General features: G+C 50.1%; 1 protein-coding gene across 1 annotated transcript; it reads left to right on the top strand.

Annotated features, from left to right (window-relative positions):
- Positions 1–10,640: 10,640 nt before the first annotated feature.
- On the top strand, positions 10,641–16,466 carry LOC309677220 (leukotriene C4 synthase-like; the record flags this gene model as incomplete). Its single annotated transcript, XM_082489983.1, has 6 exons — positions 10,641–10,702; positions 13,492–13,663; positions 14,474–14,573; positions 15,565–15,635; positions 15,870–15,951; positions 16,340–16,466. Exons 2-6 carry the CDS (start codon positions 13,606–13,608, stop codon positions 16,464–16,466), a joined length of 438 nt encoding a protein of 145 aa, XP_082346109.1. The 5' UTR covers positions 10,641–10,702; positions 13,492–13,605.
- Positions 16,467–19,427: the final 2,961 nt, after the last annotated feature.

Raw genomic sequence — 19,427 nt, 5'->3', positions numbered from 1 at the left:
TGGCACTCTGCCCAGTGGCTTTTGAGCTTTTTTTTTTTTTTACGCTTCTGTACTGTTTTCACTTAAATCTTGCATGCGGTTTCACACTGAGCCCATTTCTCTTTGCATTAGCAGTGTTCCACCCTCCACATTGCTTCCTCCTTCGTGCTCGTGTGGCTGCGCCGTGGCTGGAGTCGGGTACCTGTCCTGGCTGAAAACAAATTCAGCAAAAGGACACATGGTTTGATCTCAGCTGGACTAGCAGGCTTGGCCTCTTTAGAAGCAACACAGATGTCGGTGTGCTTAAATGACTTGTGAAATTGAACCTCTAACACCCAACGTAATTGCTGATGAAGGTAGGTTTGTACTGAAATACTCCACTGTGAATCAGAATGGCTGAGGTGGGACATACATCCTGTTCGCTTGTCCTAGCTATTGAGCATCATCTTCTGGTGGATGCCCCAGGTGGAAAACTGAGCTTGGCAACCTCTAAAATTGCCATCGAGAGCTCTGTAAGTCAGTAAGGTGCAGGAGGGACTTGCTTCTGAGAAACAACCCTCCCAGGGAAAAATTCTTCCTAGAAACAGCTCCTTCCCTGCCATGCGTGAGATGCAAGGGAAGGCACATGCCTGCAGGGAGAGTCACAGCACAGCTGCGCTGTGGTCGTGGTGGCTGCAACTGGCCAACAAGGATTTCAAGTGCCCTCACTGGATCCATATTAACCACTCGGTCATACGTCAGAGCTGCAGGGCAGAGTGACTTTGCACATTTAGCTCCCTCTCTGAAAACAACAGCAGTGCTGGAGAATCCCTGCTCAAGGAAATGGTCCATGCTGGGGGTTATCCATGCCTGTGCTCGCCCCAGAAAGTTTTCAGCAGATGGAGGGGCAAGGTAACTCTGTGCGTGCTGAGGATTTCTGTCCATTTCTCAGTTAGAACTTCATCATTAATTAGGTGAAAATATTTCCCTATAAATGGAAGTTAGTTAGCCGTTTCCTGACTCCAGCTTCTAACCAAGGTCACACACACACCAGAGGTGATGCAGAAGCTGCAATCACGGGCAGCTCCGATCCTTGCACCTCTCCTTGGCCTGGCCAGTGGTGCTCCCTCCCGGCTGCCTTGCCAGGGCTGGTTTCAAATCCCTGAACTGCACACTGTGTCTGCATTTCCATCCACTGCTTGGGGTGTCCCCTGACCTAACTGCGCCTGGTGGGAAGGTGACCTGCGCAGCCAGAGATGTTCTGCCCCAAGGAGCGGCCAGAAGATCTCTGGCACGTTCGCCACAGGCTGGGATCCCTCCCTTTGCAGTCAGGACATCGCTTGCTGTGACCCGGGGGCTGTGACGCTCCCAGCTAAGGCACTGCCCATGCATTCACTGCCCTATGGCCGCTTGTGCATCCCAGCCCCTGGAGACCATCCCCACCTTCCCATTCTGATGTTTTTATTTTCCTGTCTCGTATAGCTATTACTCAGAAAAAAACCCCACCAACCGATGCACATTTAATTCCCAAAGAAAATGATAACAAGGCTCTCTTGGTAAGCTGCGATCCCCTGTGCTGTCCCTAAGGCAGCGGAGGGGGCTGAAGAAGAGGACTATAAGAAGGCACAGTGGAGGGAGAGGCTCCTTCTGCTCCTTCTCCCAGGAGAAAGTCCTGCTGGACACCCACTGTTCACATCTGCAGCTCCCCACTGCCTTCTGGTGGCAAAAATGTATTAAAATCTCCCTCCCAGCTCAGGCTTCTCCAGAGCCGGTGCCAAACACTTGTGCTGGGCATGTGGTTTGGGGCCCCATCTCGCACCCTTCTTGGCATCGCCTGGCCCTCCCATCCCCGCAGGGTCGCTCTGAAGTGCCTCCTCTTTTCTGCAGAAAAAGGCTCCCTTCTGTGCCAGAAAGGAAGGTGAGGAATAAGCAAAGCCATTGTTTGTAAGGGTCTGACTCTGCCTACGGCGATGAGACGTGTCTCCAACATTTCCCTGCCTCGCAGGGGCTCTCAGCTTCTGGCAGCTCTTTGCCAATGGCCCCAAAAATACAGGCACCTCTGAGGCTCGCTCGCTTGCTCTGGCTGCCCGGCGTTAGCTGGTTGGGAATGGTGAATGGATTTCCATCCCTGGTTGCCAGGAGCAAAGCAGCCAGGAGTGAAGGGCTTATAGGATTTGCTGCTGCTTGTATTTGTGATAGTCATCTCCTAGGAAAGGATTAGCTGCTGGGTCCGAAGGTGGTCCCGCGGCTGCCTGGCCTCTGAAGTCCCGCAGGAACAAAGCGTTTGCTAAGGACTTTGTCACCACCAGAGCGAACGGCTGCCGAGCTGCGCTGTAACCAGGGATGGCAGCAAAGTCGGCACGGATGCGGCGGCAGGACGAAGAGGAGGACCGTGGCGAACCCTAGTTCCAGCCCATTGCATGAAGTTTGTGCAGCGAAGGCAACCTCGGCTGCTCTAACCGGGTGGTCTGCCAGAGTTTTCTGTGGGAATATGCTCTATTTTCTTGCATTGCTGTGGCTGACAAAACCAAGATAACGTTACGGTGCCATATGCATTCCCTCCCTCATTTGAATGGTTACAGAGGAAAATTTCCTTTGGTTTGCTGGTTCTTGTCAGTCTGAACTCTTGCCTGAAAGCTTCTGGTAATGAGCAAAAGGTGTGGAGAGGTACTGGAGGTTTCTTTCATGAGAATATCTATGTTTACATTGTACCTGAGCCGACTGCTCCCAGGAGCTCTCTGAAGTGTAGGGTGAACCTGAGACACAGCCTGTGGTGTCTGTATTGTCTTTGTGAACATCTGAACACCCTTTGGATGGGAAGCCAAGGCTGTCCACATCACAGACAAGTGCCCCTGAGAGCTCTGCAGCCCTCCCCAGCGTCACCTGAGGGCGCTGCTTTGGAGCTGCTTGTGCATGACAAAGTGGAGACAAGGGACCTCATGACTGTGTTTCTCCTTGTATCAACACCAAACATTTCTGTCCATCCTGACTCAGACCAAGGCAATGGTAGAGCCTGCCCTCTACGCTTACCTACCGAGTTTGGGTCTTGCAGCCACTGCTGTTTGATTATGGGGGAATGAAAGGAAGCGATGCTTAGTGTTATTTCAGAAATCAAATAACCTTTTTTAAAGCAAATCTAGGGAAGAGCTTGTAAACCAAAGAAGATGTAAGTAAGAATCTGGAATCCACTGGGTTTTCTTCTGGCTGGGAGTAAGAAGAGTGCTTAGCGTGGCCTTAAGGGCATGATGTTATCGATGTTCTTTACTGTCCTGAGCTTAGATTCACCCCAGTTTTCAGTGAAGCCAGCTGAAAAGCTGGAAATTGTTAAAAAACCCTAAACATGGCTGTTCTGATAATGTTTCCAGAGAAAACAGTGAGTCACGGGTTGAAAAGCAGCAGTGTGGCTGTGTGCAAGTGCAACAAGCGGCGCCGTATTCTCTGCAGAGTTAGAAGATGCAGAAGGTTTCTAATGTAGAAACCCAAGAGAGTGTGGAGGTGGGGATTTATTTCAGAACTGGCTGGCTATTAGAAAATCAAATAGAACTTGGGGGATGAGAGGCTTCCTTTGATATAAGGGCTGATAGGAAAATGAAGGTAGTCTAGAGTCAGTCACAGAAAATGTCTGCTTGGCATGAGAGTGAAAGGAATGGTTAAGGTTACACAAGTGAAACGTGACAACCTTTGCTCTCATTTTCAAGTCAAATAGCTTACAGTTAGATCTTATCACTCAAGGCTTGAATTAATCATGGGGCGAGTATTATAACTGAAAGAAATAGATCAAATTATAAAGGCAAGCTGCTACCAAGCTCAATGGAAACTCGAAAGAATGAGGAGGAATTAAGTGAGAGATCTGATTAAGACGAATAAAAATATCAGCCGTGCCTCAGGGAATGTTGCTGTTCTCAAATACAAATTCCAGAGTCAAAAATAGGGTGCTTTAGTTTTCCATCAAGAAACCAGGCTAGGTAAGAGATGGAATTCTTTAACCCTGCCGAGAGGAACAGGCTTGCAGCCCTTGTTTGCCTTCTTAGAAACTGTGAATTATAACTATGCGATGTGTATCAGACAAGCTGACTATTTGGGCTTTATGTTTCCAGCTCATTCTGTTCATTTATTCAAAACATTTCCCCCATCAGACTCTCCTTTTTTGCAAATGTCTGTAAGTGGAACCGGAATCAGTCGCTGCCTTACTTTATAAAAGCACATCATTAGCTTCCTTTGTTATTTTGGGACATTTTAATCTAAGACCTCATCCTGTGAACAGGTACATTTTTCATCTGTCCATCAACTCAGTGACCAGGGGCTGTTCTTTTGTTCCTGCTGGACAACCCCTATCCGAGACAGAAGTGGACCGAGCTGCAAGCTTTCTGTTATTCTAGATAGACTTTTGTTAGAGGTTGTTTTCTGCTACCTTTTTACAAGGAGATCAAAGAGATCCTCGTCCCTTTATGAATATAAAGCTGTAGATCTAAGGCAAACTCAGAAAAATCCCCAAATTAAATTTAACATGAAACCTGTTTCTAATGGTTTACTATTTTTTTTAGCTGATTACTAAACCAAGGTCTGCTTTACAGCTCTTCATACATTATATATATATACACACACGTGTATATATTTATTAAAAATCTGTATCTATATGCAAAATAAAAATCTATATGTAATAAAATATGTCTAATAAAAGAATCTATTTGTATGTATCTGGTTAAACCCCCCTACATTTAGGGTTAAGAAGATGACTGGTACAAGAAATGTTAAATACGGAAAGAGTTGATCATTAGAGGACTTTGGGAGGAATTTGGACTCATTTTCACTTGAGTAAAAAAAAAAGTGTTGTGCAGATAGCAGCTGACCATGTTAATCTATTGTAAATATTGAACCTTTGAAAATTATGGGTGGAGATTTTTCTGTTTGCTTTAGTAATAACCTAAACACTTGTCCCTGATAAGTCCTATACCAACAAACTGGATTGTATATTCCTGAATAGCCACATCCTTCTTTGACAGAAGTTAAAAATCATAGAAACTAGTAGTGTCCTAATAAAACCTCGCACAAGAACTTGAATTAAGGATATCTCTGTCAGGATCTTATTGTCATCTTGACCTTCACCCTGCTATTTATCAGACAAAGTAAAGGATTTTTCCTTGCAGCATAGTCTTTGGCATTTCTTTATAGGAAAGGTGAGACTGATCCTTAAAGTCAGTGTACAATAAATGCCCTTGTAGATGAGCATCCACATTCTCCTCCAGATACGCTTTTCCAAACGGAGGTTCAAGCTGAAGTCCCAGCTCTCTTGCCCATCTCCCCTGCTCCAGCTAACCAGCTCGGAAGGGATTTTGCTGCTTGGTTGGCTGTAGCCAGTCCCAGAAGCTCTCTGGTGACTTGATAACTGTCACTTCGTCTTGCCTGCATTAGAAAGTCTGGCAGACAGGCAGTTACATACAGCAAGTAATTACTGGTTTTGTGATGTCAATGAATTAAAATCCTATTTGGCTGCCTTGGCCCATGCAATATCCTTACAGCATTGGATTATATCCTCAAATGATGAGCAGTCATACAGGTTATTGCTAATTCTCTTTCTGTAGCACGTGGCCTAGTGAAAGATCTTGTCAATAGATTGTGAGACACCAGTGCTCCTCTTCGGCAATTGCAGGAATTTGAGATTGAGCTCCCATAAATCCCTTTCTTGGAAAATCTGCTTTTATTTTTAATTTCTAGTGTTGTTACTCCTGCTGCCAAAAGCTTAGTTGTCACACAGATACCAGAGCTCTTTTGTCCTCTCAAAGGGCAAGGCAAATTATTCTTTGGTATTCGCAGAACTATAGCAACGGCCAAAAATTTAAGAGGGGTATTCAGGAGGAGAAGACCAAGACAGTGAGTAAAGTGCACAAGCTGTTACATGTAATCACTGAAACTGTACAGGGCATAGCATCCGTTTGGGATCTCTGCGGGTGCTAAACAAAAGGACTAAATTGCGATGACCAGCACTAATGTCAGGGCTTTCAAACACCAAAGACCAAGCTCCTGTGGGCGGTGTTCAACTCTGCCACGCCAGACCCAGGATAAAAGCCCACTCGGATCCTGCAGGCAGAGGGGATGAATGCTGTCCTGCAGGCAGAAGCCTGCGTGGCCAGGAGGTGCCGAGCACTGACTTGGGCACTGAGAATTTGCTTAATCAAGTGGCTACCAACAAGACATGCAAAGTTTTTAGGCAGCATCCCAGCCCTGTGCCGTGTGGAGCAGTTAGATGGATGCTGGAAAATGGGCTTCCTTAAGTGTGATGCAAGGGGCAGCGGGATCCACATCCCAGTACTGTCCATCTTGCTTATTGCCGTCACAGGCACCGATCACAAAGAGTACGTCTGCATGGTTCGCAGACAATGTATTGAAAGCATGATGGCTTGTGAGGGATTTGTATCACTCAGAAAGCAACTTTTCCTTAAAACAAATATTGAATGCACCTCGCTGGAAGAGGGCAGTGGAATTACGTCAGGAAACTGGAAGCAGTGGAATACTTCTTGCGTAAGGGCTACAAGAAATCTGAAATTACGGCAGGTTCTCTCTGCTTTTTTCCCCAGCAGAGCTCCAGGGTAGCGGTAGTACAGCTCTAATCAGGAGCTCAATAACTGCCCGGAGCCACTTGTTGAATCCTCTTCTTGTCAGAACATGTATCGACACCATCCACCCCACCTCCAGGTTTTGGGAGGCAGACGGTCTGCAAAGTAACATCACTTCAATTGCCATTTCAGCCTCCCAGTGGTTAAAAGCAAGGGTGTGCAGGCAAGTTTGGTATTTAGCACTGTTTCTGGTTGTTCTATTCTTTTACACAATTACATCATACAACCATTTCACACCCTAAAAATAAGCCCAGCTGGTTTTAAAGCAATTCCTTTGTCCCAGTGTGGGATTGGTCACCGCTTTGTGACTGCTGAGAGGCAGTTTCTTGCGTTTTGCAAAACTTCCCTGTCCTTGATGAACCTATCAGCTGCTTCTCAAAGGCCTCTGGGAAGAGCACGATTTTCTAACTTAGAGCTCCTGTCTGTCTGTCTGTCTGTCTGTCCTGGCTTCCCACAACACAGCCCCTCGCTGCCTGCCTCTGTGGGCCAGCACAGAGAGGCTGGAGATGCTGAAGCTGGAGCTGGAGATGCTGAGGTTGCTCAGAAGGTGCTGGAAGAAGACTGATGCCAGGATGGCTGCCTGGTCCCAGTGGCACCTCTGGGACTGCCCTTGGCCCAGCTTTGCAAATCGGGAGGGGAGAGAGAAAGGGAAAGGCGCAGAAGGAGCCTCCACTTCTGGTACCTCAAATGATGCCCCCCAACCGGAGACACTGGGAGTAGGAGTTATCTGGCCGTGCTGGTGGACAGCAGAGCTGGGTCAGCCTTCATGCGGCATCTGGGCTCCACATGAGGCCAGAGGAGTCGCACTCCCATGGTACCTCTCCCCACAGCTGCCACCGCTGTCGAGTACACCCAGGTCACCTTGACCTCGGCCAGGCTCCGACACATGAAGGCTACAAGAAGTAACAGCCAGTACCCAGAAACCCGTCCGCTCCCAGACTTGCGTCTTGCCCTGTGTCCCGTGGCTGCCGCCAGCTCCCAGTCCTGTGCCAGCAGGAGATGCGGAGACTGGCTCTATTTAACTTCTCCTTTGGAGATGGGAGAAGAGACGGAGCCCACTCGCATTCCTCTGGGCTCAGCTGTTTACATGACCTGGGCAGCCTCTTCACACTGCTTACGCTGCCCTTGCAGCCTCGCAGCCACAGCACGGTGTGTGTACCCCTCGCTGGCAGCATCCCACCCGGTACCCGGGCTCCATTCCCTGCCCGGCTGCCCCGTCCCCTCGGGCACATCGCTCAGGGCATCTTCTGGGGGCACAAGAGTTAAAAGAGTTCAAAGAACAACAGTCCAAACGATGACCCACTCTCATCTGCAGTATCTGCCTTTGGTTTCTTCCCAAGATATATTTCAAAATTTTTTAACACCACTGACGTCAGAGGAGCTTTACAGAAACATCCATCTGTTTCCAAACACATCCGGCTGCACTGCCCCCAGCACCTTCTGCCCTTGCACGAGTTCTTCCGTGAGCCTCTTCCCTTGTCCCACGCCGATGGCTGGAGACTCCGTGGTCTCACCCTCTGCGTTCATCCAGCTCAGCCGCAGCCCGAGGTGATGGATGAGGTGACACGGGACAGGACACTTGGCAGGACACGGGTCCCACCAGGCAGAGCTCTGCAGCACCAAGCAAGGAGAGCAGAGCAGCTCCAGTGAGGGTGACACGGGACAGACACAGCCCAGGGATGGCCACACCAGCAATGAGTGACACCCAGGGAAGCAAAGCTCCGGGTCGAGGCAAATGGCTGGATGCAGGTGGCCATGGCAAAAACTGAGTGCGATGGCTTGAGGTTAAATACAGCTCCCGACCCAACCAGGGAGCCCCCCCAGGGGGTTTTGGCAGCTCACACATCTCTTCCCAGCAGTGTGGTCCCTGCTTACAGAGCTGGCCTGGAGCGCGGGCAGCCCAGCCTGCATCTCTGTCCACATCACACGCCGCCTCCCACAGAACTACCCCCGGACCATCTCCCTCGTCCCCCCCAAACTCCTCCTTTCCCCTAACCCTGCGTGGGAGAGGACTTAGGTGTGAAAAGTAATGGTAGAGGGACCACTGCCCTCCTGACTGCCCCATCCCTGCACACACGACCCTGCACAGCAAGGCCTCCCCAGTTCAGGCAAATCCCCCCCCTTCCCCTGTGCCTGGCAAGCCAAGGGTCTCTCCTTCACAGGACACCTATCAGGAATGCCAATTTCCCCCCTAAAATGTCTCCTTCGAGCTGCTCTTACCCAGCCCCTCCCCGATGCCCTGCCCGGCTCTATCTCAAAACCGGGCAGGGCTGACCGGAATCCAGACTTCTGGTCCAAACAAGACAGAAAAGCTGAATAGCTCTATTTCTTCACCCTGTAATTTAGGAAAAGGGAAGCTGCACTCCATGACCACTCTTCAGCCTTTGATGTATTTCGATGTGCCCTGTAGCCTTGCAATATTTCCCCCACATCATTATAGGATAATACTAAGCGTGTGTTAACATAAGAGCTGCCAAAGATGTTTGAAAGGCTTGTTTGTCCCTCCGCAAAGGGAAATCCTCCCCCTCCCTGCCATATGCACTTATCGCTCCAGAGATTCATTCTTCGTCGAGCTAGCCAGAAGTGCAGTTGCCTTTCTGGTGTTGCTCTTTTTTGTTTATTTGCTATTTCTGACATTCTGCTGAAAAGGGAATAGGAAAATTGGCAAAACACATGGAAAGGAATTGCCTCATGTGACAATAGCATGAGACAAGGCAGGACAAGAGAGGGATTTAATTTGCCTGGCTTAATATTTTTAACAGATGTTGACCATAAAAGCAGGGCTATTATTCATTTGCATGTATCAGTGCCTTTTGATGATGGGTTAAGGGGAGAATTTTGGCATTGCTTTTATACTGATGTGCTCTCCAGTCACATTTAATACGCGTACAGATAAAGCTCACCAAACTCCTTTAGAAGAAAGCTTTAAGAAAAATTTCTCCAAATTATCCTTAACTAAATAAGTATCATATACTAATTTAGGTAGTTTCCCAAAGCCTCAGCTTTCCATCTTGCTTTTTAGAAAATGGCTTCAAACACTTTCTCCATTTTATCTTTAAAGTGAAACCTTCACCTTTACTGAGATGAGAAGCACTGTCAGTAGGAGCACTTGGCCATGGTCCTGCTCCACGCAGTGGCATTCAGAGGGGTTAAAGCAGCCCCAGAGAAGATTGGTTTTGCTGTTAAAAATTTTGCTGTAACCAATCATTTGAGAACGTTTACATGGCCTGTTTGACATGCCACAGGTCCAGAAATCTCAGGAATATCTGTCTGAAACCCGTCTAGATATCAACAGGCTAATGCACATCTCCAACATGCACGCTTTGTACTCCAAGGGATGCTTCGCATAATGCCAGCCTGGATGTTGCTGGCAAAACCAACCACCTGCTATTTTGCGGTCTGAAAGGAGGAGCCTCTGTATAGATGCACATTTTAGGAGGACATGGCAATTCTTGTCATGCAAAGTTTTTATGGTTATTGCAAAATGCAGAACCCAGGACACGTTTCAAAACGCTCAGGAGATCTGAGCCAGTTTGTGCCTTACTGGGAGCCCTGATGGGAACCGCAGAGCAGAAGTTCCCTGCCGCTCTCCCCCCCTCCTAGGAACACGTGGCCAACTGCATCTTCGTAAGGGATGAAATTGCGAATTGGCCTTTTCTTGCCGTGTTTTTAGCCCATCTTCCCTCTTACAGCTGCAAAATCCAAGAATTCCAGGAAAATCTCAACACATGTTGGTCTGAGCTGCAGAAGGCTCCGCAGGCATGAGAGGTCGGGGAGGAGTGCCGCCGGCCCCACCGCCCCAGCCCAAGGGAGCCGAGCCTCGAACAGATGGAGGGGCTCGGGGCTGAGCTCTCTTTCATTCTCTGGAACTAGAAAACTCTTTTTTTTTTTTTTTTCTGTGTCGCTTTTAATTCTTTTGAATGAAAAAACCCTCTCTTTTTTTCCCATGTGGCTGTTGGAAAGACACTAACTCTTCCCGCAAGCAGTTCCATGGTCACGGGTTTGGATGTGCTCAGTGTTCGCAAAAGAATTCGAAGGGAAAGGAAGCACAAGCACCGACGAGACTAGAAAATACTTCCATATTTTTACAATACGATTGGAAGGACAAGGTGATGCTTCACAGCTGAAGGGTAAGTTGCTCAGCTGCAAAATGTTCCCTCTTCCACTAACGGAGAGCTCTTGGCCTGTTGTAGTCTCACGGAATATATTTCTGGGGGGGACGATATTGCCTGTAACGGTGCTGGACTCAGTGCTGCTGGCTTCTCCTCGCCCCGCTGCTCCTGGGGAGTAATAGGTACTGCAAACTCTGTGGCTGCTTAAAACCCCTCCAAGCCTTTTGTGTTGCTTATTTTGTTCCTCCCAGGATTATTTTTAATCCTGATTGGTGTTGCAATCCAGCTCACAGTGTGGCCATATAGTGGTAATTAGGAGGCATAAAGGATTAATGGCTGCAGGAGGAGGTGGCAGAAGCAACCACGGGCAGAGACACAAATGCCTCTAGCGATGACTCAGTGGGAGGTGCGAGGAGTTTGAACCGTGCCAGGTCCAGCTGCCCCGTTGTCGCAGGGCCATGTTTGCACAGTGTCACCCGGAGAGCAGAGTACATGCTGGGGAGTGGGAGAGTGGGACAGCATTTTGTTCGCTCCCGCTCAGGAAATCCATCCCGAGGTGAGCCTGGGACTGCAGAACTTGTCTTTGCTTAGGAGGAAATTAGGCTGCGTCAGCCTCAAGAGGGTGAGGTTTTGCAACACGCTTATTCTAGTGTCATTGCAGGCGGATGATGAGAGTGGTGACACCCTGTCCCCATCTCCCCGCCCCGGCTGCCCCTCCTGCCCCTCTCCTCCCGCAGAGCCCAGGGATGCGGTGGCCGTGCAGCCAGCCGGGCTCGCCGAGCCGTCCCCAAGCAGGTCTCTCTTTGCTTGCAGAGCGGAGAGTTTTCTGTCTGATCAACGGCGTGATCCGAGTCACTGCGCGGTTGCGGAGTCGTTAGGTCAGGCGCAAATGGCAGGAAGGTGATGGAGGCCGGGGCAGTGAGGGGGACCATGTCTGCCGGCCAGAGACAGCTGTGGCAACCCCTACACAGGGATGCTGGTGGCCATTGTGGTCCGCAGGATGCTGAGGCTGTGCACCAGTGACAATCCCAACATCGAAGGGCATTTGGTGCCAGGAGGAGGGTACTTGTGTCTGCTCCTTGCAAACACCGAGTGAGAATGGAAAATAAGGCGAGTTCTGATGGTGACAAACAGGAGGTGCCCTTCAGGAGGTAAAGACAGCTTGAAAAATTATGCTTATGGGGGAGGGAGGAGGAGGGGAGAGACATCTGCGCTTGTTTATTCATTCATGTTTCTACTAGCCTTTATTATATTTAGACTACGCTAGATGATACTAGAAGTATTTTGCATCTAATGATGATCTGGGGAGTGGGAGTGCTCTATGGCAGCTCCTCCTGGCCCAGGTTTCTTTACACATATTTCGCGCTTTTGATGCAGGTTACACTGCACTGTCATCCAATGGAGGCGTAAGCTCAGATCTTTTTTGTTCGGTTGTTTTGCTTTATATTTTCTTTTGCTAGCAGGTTGTAATCAGACAGGAGCAGAGGGAAATCAAACATCATTAAGCACTGTGAGACCTCTGCCCTTTTTGAGCTGATACGGGAAAGTCCTTAATTTCTTTGACAGCTAAATGGGAGAAAACAAAACACAGTGTTCCGTGTATTTCTAAACAGTCGCTGGAATGAAAAAGGATCAATTCTGAGATGAAAGAATTAATCTTACAGCTGGAGCTTGAAAAACGGTGGTGTCTATGTTTGATATTTTGAGAAATACAAGGCTGGGACACGGTTATAGCCTCTGTGGATGCCTTTATAGAGAAAGGCGGAAAACCAGAACCACCTTATTGCTTCTTAGAAAGTCTATCAGGGACATCAGGCATACAATGTAATTTCTGTAAACTGCTTTAATCTGATCTTATTTTTTCTAGTAGTGACGTTTAAGGATCATTTTGTCTTAACCTGCTTTCCTTTTACCATGGTCCAAAGAAAAAATTTTTGGAATGGAGGGAGAGGAAGGAAACAAAGCTGACAGTCTCAGCAGCTCGCAGCCGCGCCAGCTTTGCGCTCGTAGATAGGAATTAGCCGAGTGGGTCTCTCCTGACATGTGAAAACATCATTTTCCTTTTGCTGTATCCTAATGAATTTCGCAGGTTTTTACCCACACAGAAGTCTCTGGTGTTTACGATGAGAGTTAATTTGGCTGAGGATTGATCAGAAGCCTTAAATACACAGCTCCCAGTCTTTCCAGTACAAGGGCTGGCTCTGAAACCCTCTTGGTGTCTGACAGTCATTCTGCAGGACCCATCCCCAAATACAGTATCACTGTGCAAGACAGATCTGTACCTTTTATACTTTCTCCCATCCTGTCTTACCGTTGCAGTGGGTTTTTCACTCGGGGGCTTTATTCGATGCTGTCTCGGTGTCGTGGCCATAAATCATGCACTTTGTCCAACGCACGCTTTCCAAAGTCTGGGCATGCAGTGATATGGACCGTGGAATGCTGCCTGTCCTGATGCTCAAGAGGTGCAGAACAGCCCAAGCGGGGCTGCGGTTTCTCATGCAACATCAGCAAGAGGGATGTGCCTCAGCCTTCATTAGGAGCAGTTTTAAGCCAGATGCCCCAGGGGGAGTGGATTGCTGGGCTGTTGAGATTTGTCCCCCCCTATCCAGCTCCCAGTTCCCCTCTCTTATCTCTCATGTGTTCACTCTCTGCTAGCTTCCTCATAACTCATTCCTGGAAAAGGGAGGGTGGGAACGGAAATTCTCCGTTAGACCTCTCTCTGCCGATACCATGGTGCATATAGTAACGGGCAAGCCAGACTCCTCCTGGGTTTAAGCACCACGTACAAATCTTCCCTGTTCAATTAGAGCAAACCTATGCTGCCAGCTACCACCGCCGACTGCCACATCAGCAAGGACTAAACCTGGCCAGAGGAGCTTCTGATCAAGAAATCAGATTTTCTAGGGTCTGGAAAAGTCAATATGTTGGATCAGATTCATCTGCTGGCTGCTGTGACAGTCCTGGGAGTCCTGGAGCAAGGTAGGGACCATCGGACGTACATGCCCAAGTACTTGCTGGGTCAGTCTACTGCACCTCCATTGATTTCCCTTCACTTCCGTATTTGATTTCTGCTGCTGCGTGGGCACTTCCCCGCTTTTCAGTGGACTGATATCTTGTCTGGGTTTTGAAAAGTATTCAACAAAATGAGTACCTGAGAAGACCTTCCTCTGATAGGACCTACCTCCTCAGTTCAGAAATTTCTCGGTGGATCTTCTCCCCTGCAAACATGTAGAATTTCTGTCCTTGAAAAATGGGTTTACAGCAGTTCCTGAGGTTCATGTAAATGTTAACCTACAAAGAGCACGACAGTGCAGAAAGGTGGAAGAATGGGCTGTGGTGGGTCACACAGAACATCTCCCAGCCGTGGTTCCTCAATTCAGTGTCTGGGTTGCTTATCTGTGGCATCAGTTCCCTCCCTACTCAGCTATCAGGATTTAGAAGGGAAAAAATTAAAGATTGAAAAAACTTTAAAATCGGCAGTAACAAAGTGGATCTGAACTGTGTAACAATTTCTGTAGATAATAGATGATCTTTTAATTATGCAAGAGAGAGAGCAGATATCTGCTGGTGGTATGTGACTGCATACTCCTCGCTTCACTGTTGCACTGGGTCATTCCTTTTCCACATCTGAAACTTAATCTGGGATTTTCATCCAGTTTTCTCTGCTCTGTGGGGGTGCAAGGTTAGGAGAAGACCACAAAACTTTTGCCCTTACCTCTGCCAGACTCCTGGCCCCACCGTGCCCAGCCGGAGGACTGACCACCGCTACTTTTCTCTCTTTTGCTGCAGCCTACTTCTTCCTCCAGGTGATCTATGCCAGGAGGGCGTTTGGCATTTCTCCTCCAAAGATCTCAGGCCCACCCGAATTTGAAAGGATCTTTCGAGCACAGTAAGAAACTCCTCTTACAAGATGCTTTCCAGATCTCATGGCACTGCCCCTCCCCTGCTTGGCCATTCATTTCTGCAGACTGTAATTCAGCAGTTACCCACCTCCCTCCAGTTTAACTTAATGGGCTTAAGAGTCAGCATTGAGACTGTGTTGGATCATGAGTCCTAAACACACCAGCCACTGCTGATAAAAATCACACAGGAATCCCTGCTGTAGAGTGAAGGGCTGCTAAAGCCACAGTTGTTGGTGCCTGAGACTTAGGCTGGTTTTAGCCAAGCGGTGTCAAAGCAGCTTCAGCCCTGCTCTGAACCCCGCTCGCTGGGAAGGATAAGCTCCCAGAGAGATCTCAGCTGGGGCTGGGATGGGGATAGCACAGTTCAGCATCTCTGCTGTGACTTCTGTGCTAGGGCTGCAGTGGGGAGGGAGGCACAGGGGGAAGAAACTTCCACTTTTGCTGTAGCCGAGCGCTCAAAAAACAGCGGCGGGCAGCAGGAGCAGGATCCGCTTCTCAGCCATCCCCTTCTCTGCTCCTTTGCCAGCCTGGACTCAGCCTCATCCAGCATCTCTTGGTCTTACTACTTTGTCTTTGGGGAGACAGGACACGGCGTACAAACAATCTAAACAACTAAGTGCTCCCTCCCACTCCTGCGCCAAGCCCAAGCTGCGCTGGTCTTATCTACTTAAGATGCACTTCACCTTCACTCGGGAATGGGCAGTGGGGGTGGTTCATGGAGCCTTTCTGTGCACTGTCTGACCTGGGCATCTTTTATTTAATTTCTTGTGCCCTGAAGACCCAGTTCCTTCCGCTGTTTAATTCCTGTGAGTAAAGGTGGGACGGGAACTGTGGGGAATGGTGCAAGCCTGGAGGTTTTTATGGTGACATCAGCTTTAAAAAGCAACAGCCTCCAGCCTCTGGAAACTGCTACGGGAAGCAAAAAAAAGGAAGATCTTCCTCCTTTCTCTTGTTTATGACCTTCCTTTCTCCTGACAGGGTGAACTCTTCCGAATATTTTCCCATTTTCCTGGCAGTTCTGTGGCAGGCTGGACTCTTCTTCCATCAAGGTGAGAACAGCTCGTTACCTGGTTTGTCACTGGATCTGTTTCCCCGAGTCCTGGCTCAGTCCTCAGATCCTGCTCACCTTCTGAGTAATACATTAGGCAGTGATTCTGTCTCTGATGGGAGGGAAGAGCCAGGGGACACAGAGCCTCTATTCCTTCACTTTGGGCTACCTGCTTGGCTCAAAGTAGCTCTGAAAAGCCTTTTGAAAAGGTCACCGTAATCTCTCTCCACTGCAGGTCTGGCTGCAGCCTTGGGTCTGCTCTATCTCTATGCCCGCTACTGCTACTTTATGGGATACAGAGCATCGTCCTCAGAAAGGTAAATGCCTCTGCCGTCCTGGAGTATGCAGTAACCCCTGTGGGTTTGCATTTGGAAATATAATGTACTTTGGGGAAGCTTGGGACTCCCTCTGACTGCTTTGGGGTCCCTTCATGACTCAGCCTTGCCAAGCTCTACCGAGGGCATAACATAGGCATGGGTACAGGGCTGGGACCAGAGACACGGATACGGGGCAAGGCTGGAGCTTCCCCGAGCCCTTGCAGGTGTGCGTATTCTCCCTCGAGGCGGGAGCAGGGCTTGGGACCCCACTCAGGGGTCAGGGAACAGCCAGAGGATGCCTTTCCACCCCCCTTCTCCAGGGACAAAGGGACTGTTCTGGGTGAGAGCAGCGATGCTCTGGCTCAGCAGGTTCCCTCTCTCCTGCCAGGCTCGCGCCGATATACGTTAGCGCCGGAGTTCTCTGGATTCTCATTGCAGCATCAGCCCTGGGCATCTTGCATTTCTTCCTCTCTCACTACGTGGGGTTGAATGTCCTCCAGCTTCTCACAGCGTGACCTGCTCCTCTGTCCCTCATCGGTGTCCTCGCCTTCTGCCCCTCCTGCCCATGGTAACAGACTGGCTGTACCTAATACAGCACAAACGACAAGTCCACACTCAGCTGAGTTTTTAACACCTCCCTCCCCGCTGCCCAGCACCATCACGAACTGCTGAGCTCTTCAAGAGGTATTTTTCCCCCATGGCACAATTTGTGCCAAGTGCTCCATATCTGGCCGCTCCATATCATGCCTGATGTGGAAACAACAACGGTCCAAAACAAGGAGATTTTTAGGAACACCGGACACATAAAAGCAAACTCATCTCAGCCTGAGCTTCCCAGTGAGCCACCCCAGGGAATCGCCACGCGTTCCCCTTCCTCCAGTGGCTCTGCCCTCAGCCCTGGCGCCAAATGCGGGTTCATGCCAGTTTTCCAAGGCCCACACCTAAGGCAGGCATTTGTTTGAAACCAGATGCAGGCTGAGGCATAACAAAGGAGGCGAGGGATAAACAGGAGCAGCCACCAACATGTTGTGCAAAAGTCTATTAGTGCCCTCGTAATGGTTATTAGCCATTGCCTGTGGGCGATATTGTAAATCAGACTGCGCAAACTCATAACCACTACTGCATGTGTAACTTTGGATACAGCTGAGCGGCAACGTGCACGAATAAAAGGGCCCTGAGCTTGCTGTGCTGGGTGTCTCCTTGTGGGTCAGCAATTAGCAGAGAACAAAACCACGACTGTTTGAGCACAAGGCGTCTGCCTCAGTTTCCTTGCCGTGCAGCACAACGCAGCCTGCAACCCTACGTCCCGCGGGACGAGAGCTCTGAAGGAGCTGATTTTCAGAGGTGCCGAGCTCCCGGATTAGGGGCTGAGCCACTCAGCACCAAACAGCGGTCCCCACGGGGTGGTTTGGACGGGGCTCAGGTCCCCCTCTGGGCTTGGCCCCCCTGCAGCAGGAAGGGCTGGGTTTTCCCGGGAGCTCAGCGGTCACAACGCTGATGCTTTTGGCCATCGGTCCGCTCATGTTAGCGACACAGCTCAGAAAACGCCAGCAGTGCTCCGTGCCATCGTCACGGGGGGACTTCACGCCAAACCCAAAGAGTGAAAATAACTGCATTAACGTGCTGCCAGTCCAAACACATTTTAAAGCCTGCTGTCCTCCCCTCCCTTCCCCAGGGGTTTGCACATCCAGACTGTAAGAACAAAAGGCAGGGGGTTTTTGGAAGAAGTGATTAATTTTTCACATTGTTTCGTTTCCTTCCCTGTATTTTAAATTGGCTTATCCAGCAAAGCCCCCAGTCCATTTCCCTTTCAGGCTCTCCTGCCTTGGAGTCATGAAGTTGGAAAACACTGCAGGGGAAGGCTTAAATCTAAGCAAATATAACTGTACAGCACTCGCCTCTGCAAAGTGTTCAGTGCAGCGGGGCCCCATCCTCAGAGGAACCCCCCGGGGTGTCACAGCAAGATAAACAACAACAAAATAACTTTTTTTTCTAGCAGCTTTGGTAATACACTTTGGAAGAAGTTGAGTGCCATTTAACCTTGGCTGTGCCTTAGCGAGGCCCAGGGAGGAAGAGACATGCCAGCTGCCCCTAGCGCGACCTTACTTAGCCTTTATGTTAACACGTACCACCACCTCCTGAAGTTAATTCTCAGTCCTCACCTTTTTACCAGCACAGCCAGTCACCTCCCAGAGGGTTAATACAGAAGGACCAGCCCCAGCTGCTGGTGCAGGTCCTGGCTCCGTGTCCAAAGCTTGCTGTCTCGGGTCAGTCCAAGCTGGTGCTCACTGGTTCTGCAGACGCAACCTCCATCTTTTACCCTGCAACCAATTTTCTAACCCCGCCGTATCGACCCGGAGCCACTACCCACCTCAGCCCTGCTTGTCTCGGCCCTGTGCGTGTGACAGGGCTGCAGAATGTGACTCAAAGGAGGGAATTTAATGATTCAGCAGCGAGGCTGTGGCAAGCCGGCTTCTCCCCCTGGATGCAGAGAGGATCATTAAAAATCTTGGTGGAGCACAGCCAGGCTCTGGCCCCAGCTGCCCGCCGTTGCTAGCTCTGCCACGGAAAAGCTGCAGGGCACGTCATCCCCTTCAAATAATTGTCAGAGGGGTCATTTCAGGTGCCCTCTCACAGAAGGAGAGCTCCTCCCCTCCAGCCAGGGATGCTGTCATTACTCTGCCACTTCATAACTGTCATGGAAGAAAATCACTTCGCACCAGACCGCGATGCGGTCGACGGTTTCAGGATCTGCTGTAGGAAACCTCTATGCACACCCGCACCGGTGGCGGTGATGCTGTGGGGCCGGATTTGGCCTGGCGGGCTGCGGGCTGGGGACAGGATCTGCCCCGACACCCTGAGGTTACCCAGCTACGAGGTCACCATCCACACGGGGTAAAGCCCATCCCATCAGTCCCACTTTAACGGCGAATCCCACTGCCCCGGCACTGCCGCACGGCCACTCGCAGAGCCACCGTGGCCATGGCTAACGGGGTGATGCACCCCGCTGCCGCTCCAGTCCTCGCTATCCCCCTCCCCACCGGGGCGGGTGCCCCACGCAGCCACCTCAGCTCCCCCCACCTGGGGATTTGTGTCCTGGGTTAATTTCTTCAGCTCCGTTGCCCTCCTCTGGACACGCTCCAGCACCTCAATGTCCTTCTTGTAGTGAGGGGCCCAAAACTGAACACAGTTTTTGAGGTGGGGCCTCACCAGTGCCCAGTACAGGGGGACGATCACTTCCCTAGCCCCGCTGGCCACGCTATTCCCGATGCAGGCCAGGATGCTGTTGGCCACCTTGGCCACCTGGGCACGCTGCCGGCTCACATTCGGCCGGCCCTCCGCCACCACCCCCAGCTCCTTTTCCGCCGCGCAGCTTTCGGGTACGGCTGCGCTGAGGCGGGGCCGAGGACCCGCAGGCTGTGCCTGAGCCCGCCCCCCGCTCGGTACCTCCCCCGGTACCTCCCCCGGTACCTCCC

Source organism: Vanellus vanellus (genome assembly GCF_965231255.1).
Source record: "Vanellus vanellus genome assembly, chromosome: 13".
NCBI classification, from domain to species: domain Eukaryota; kingdom Metazoa; phylum Chordata; class Aves; order Charadriiformes; family Charadriidae; genus Vanellus; species Vanellus vanellus.
The sequence above is the reverse complement of the archived record's forward strand: the minus strand, read 5'-3'. Positions and strand labels throughout refer to the sequence as shown.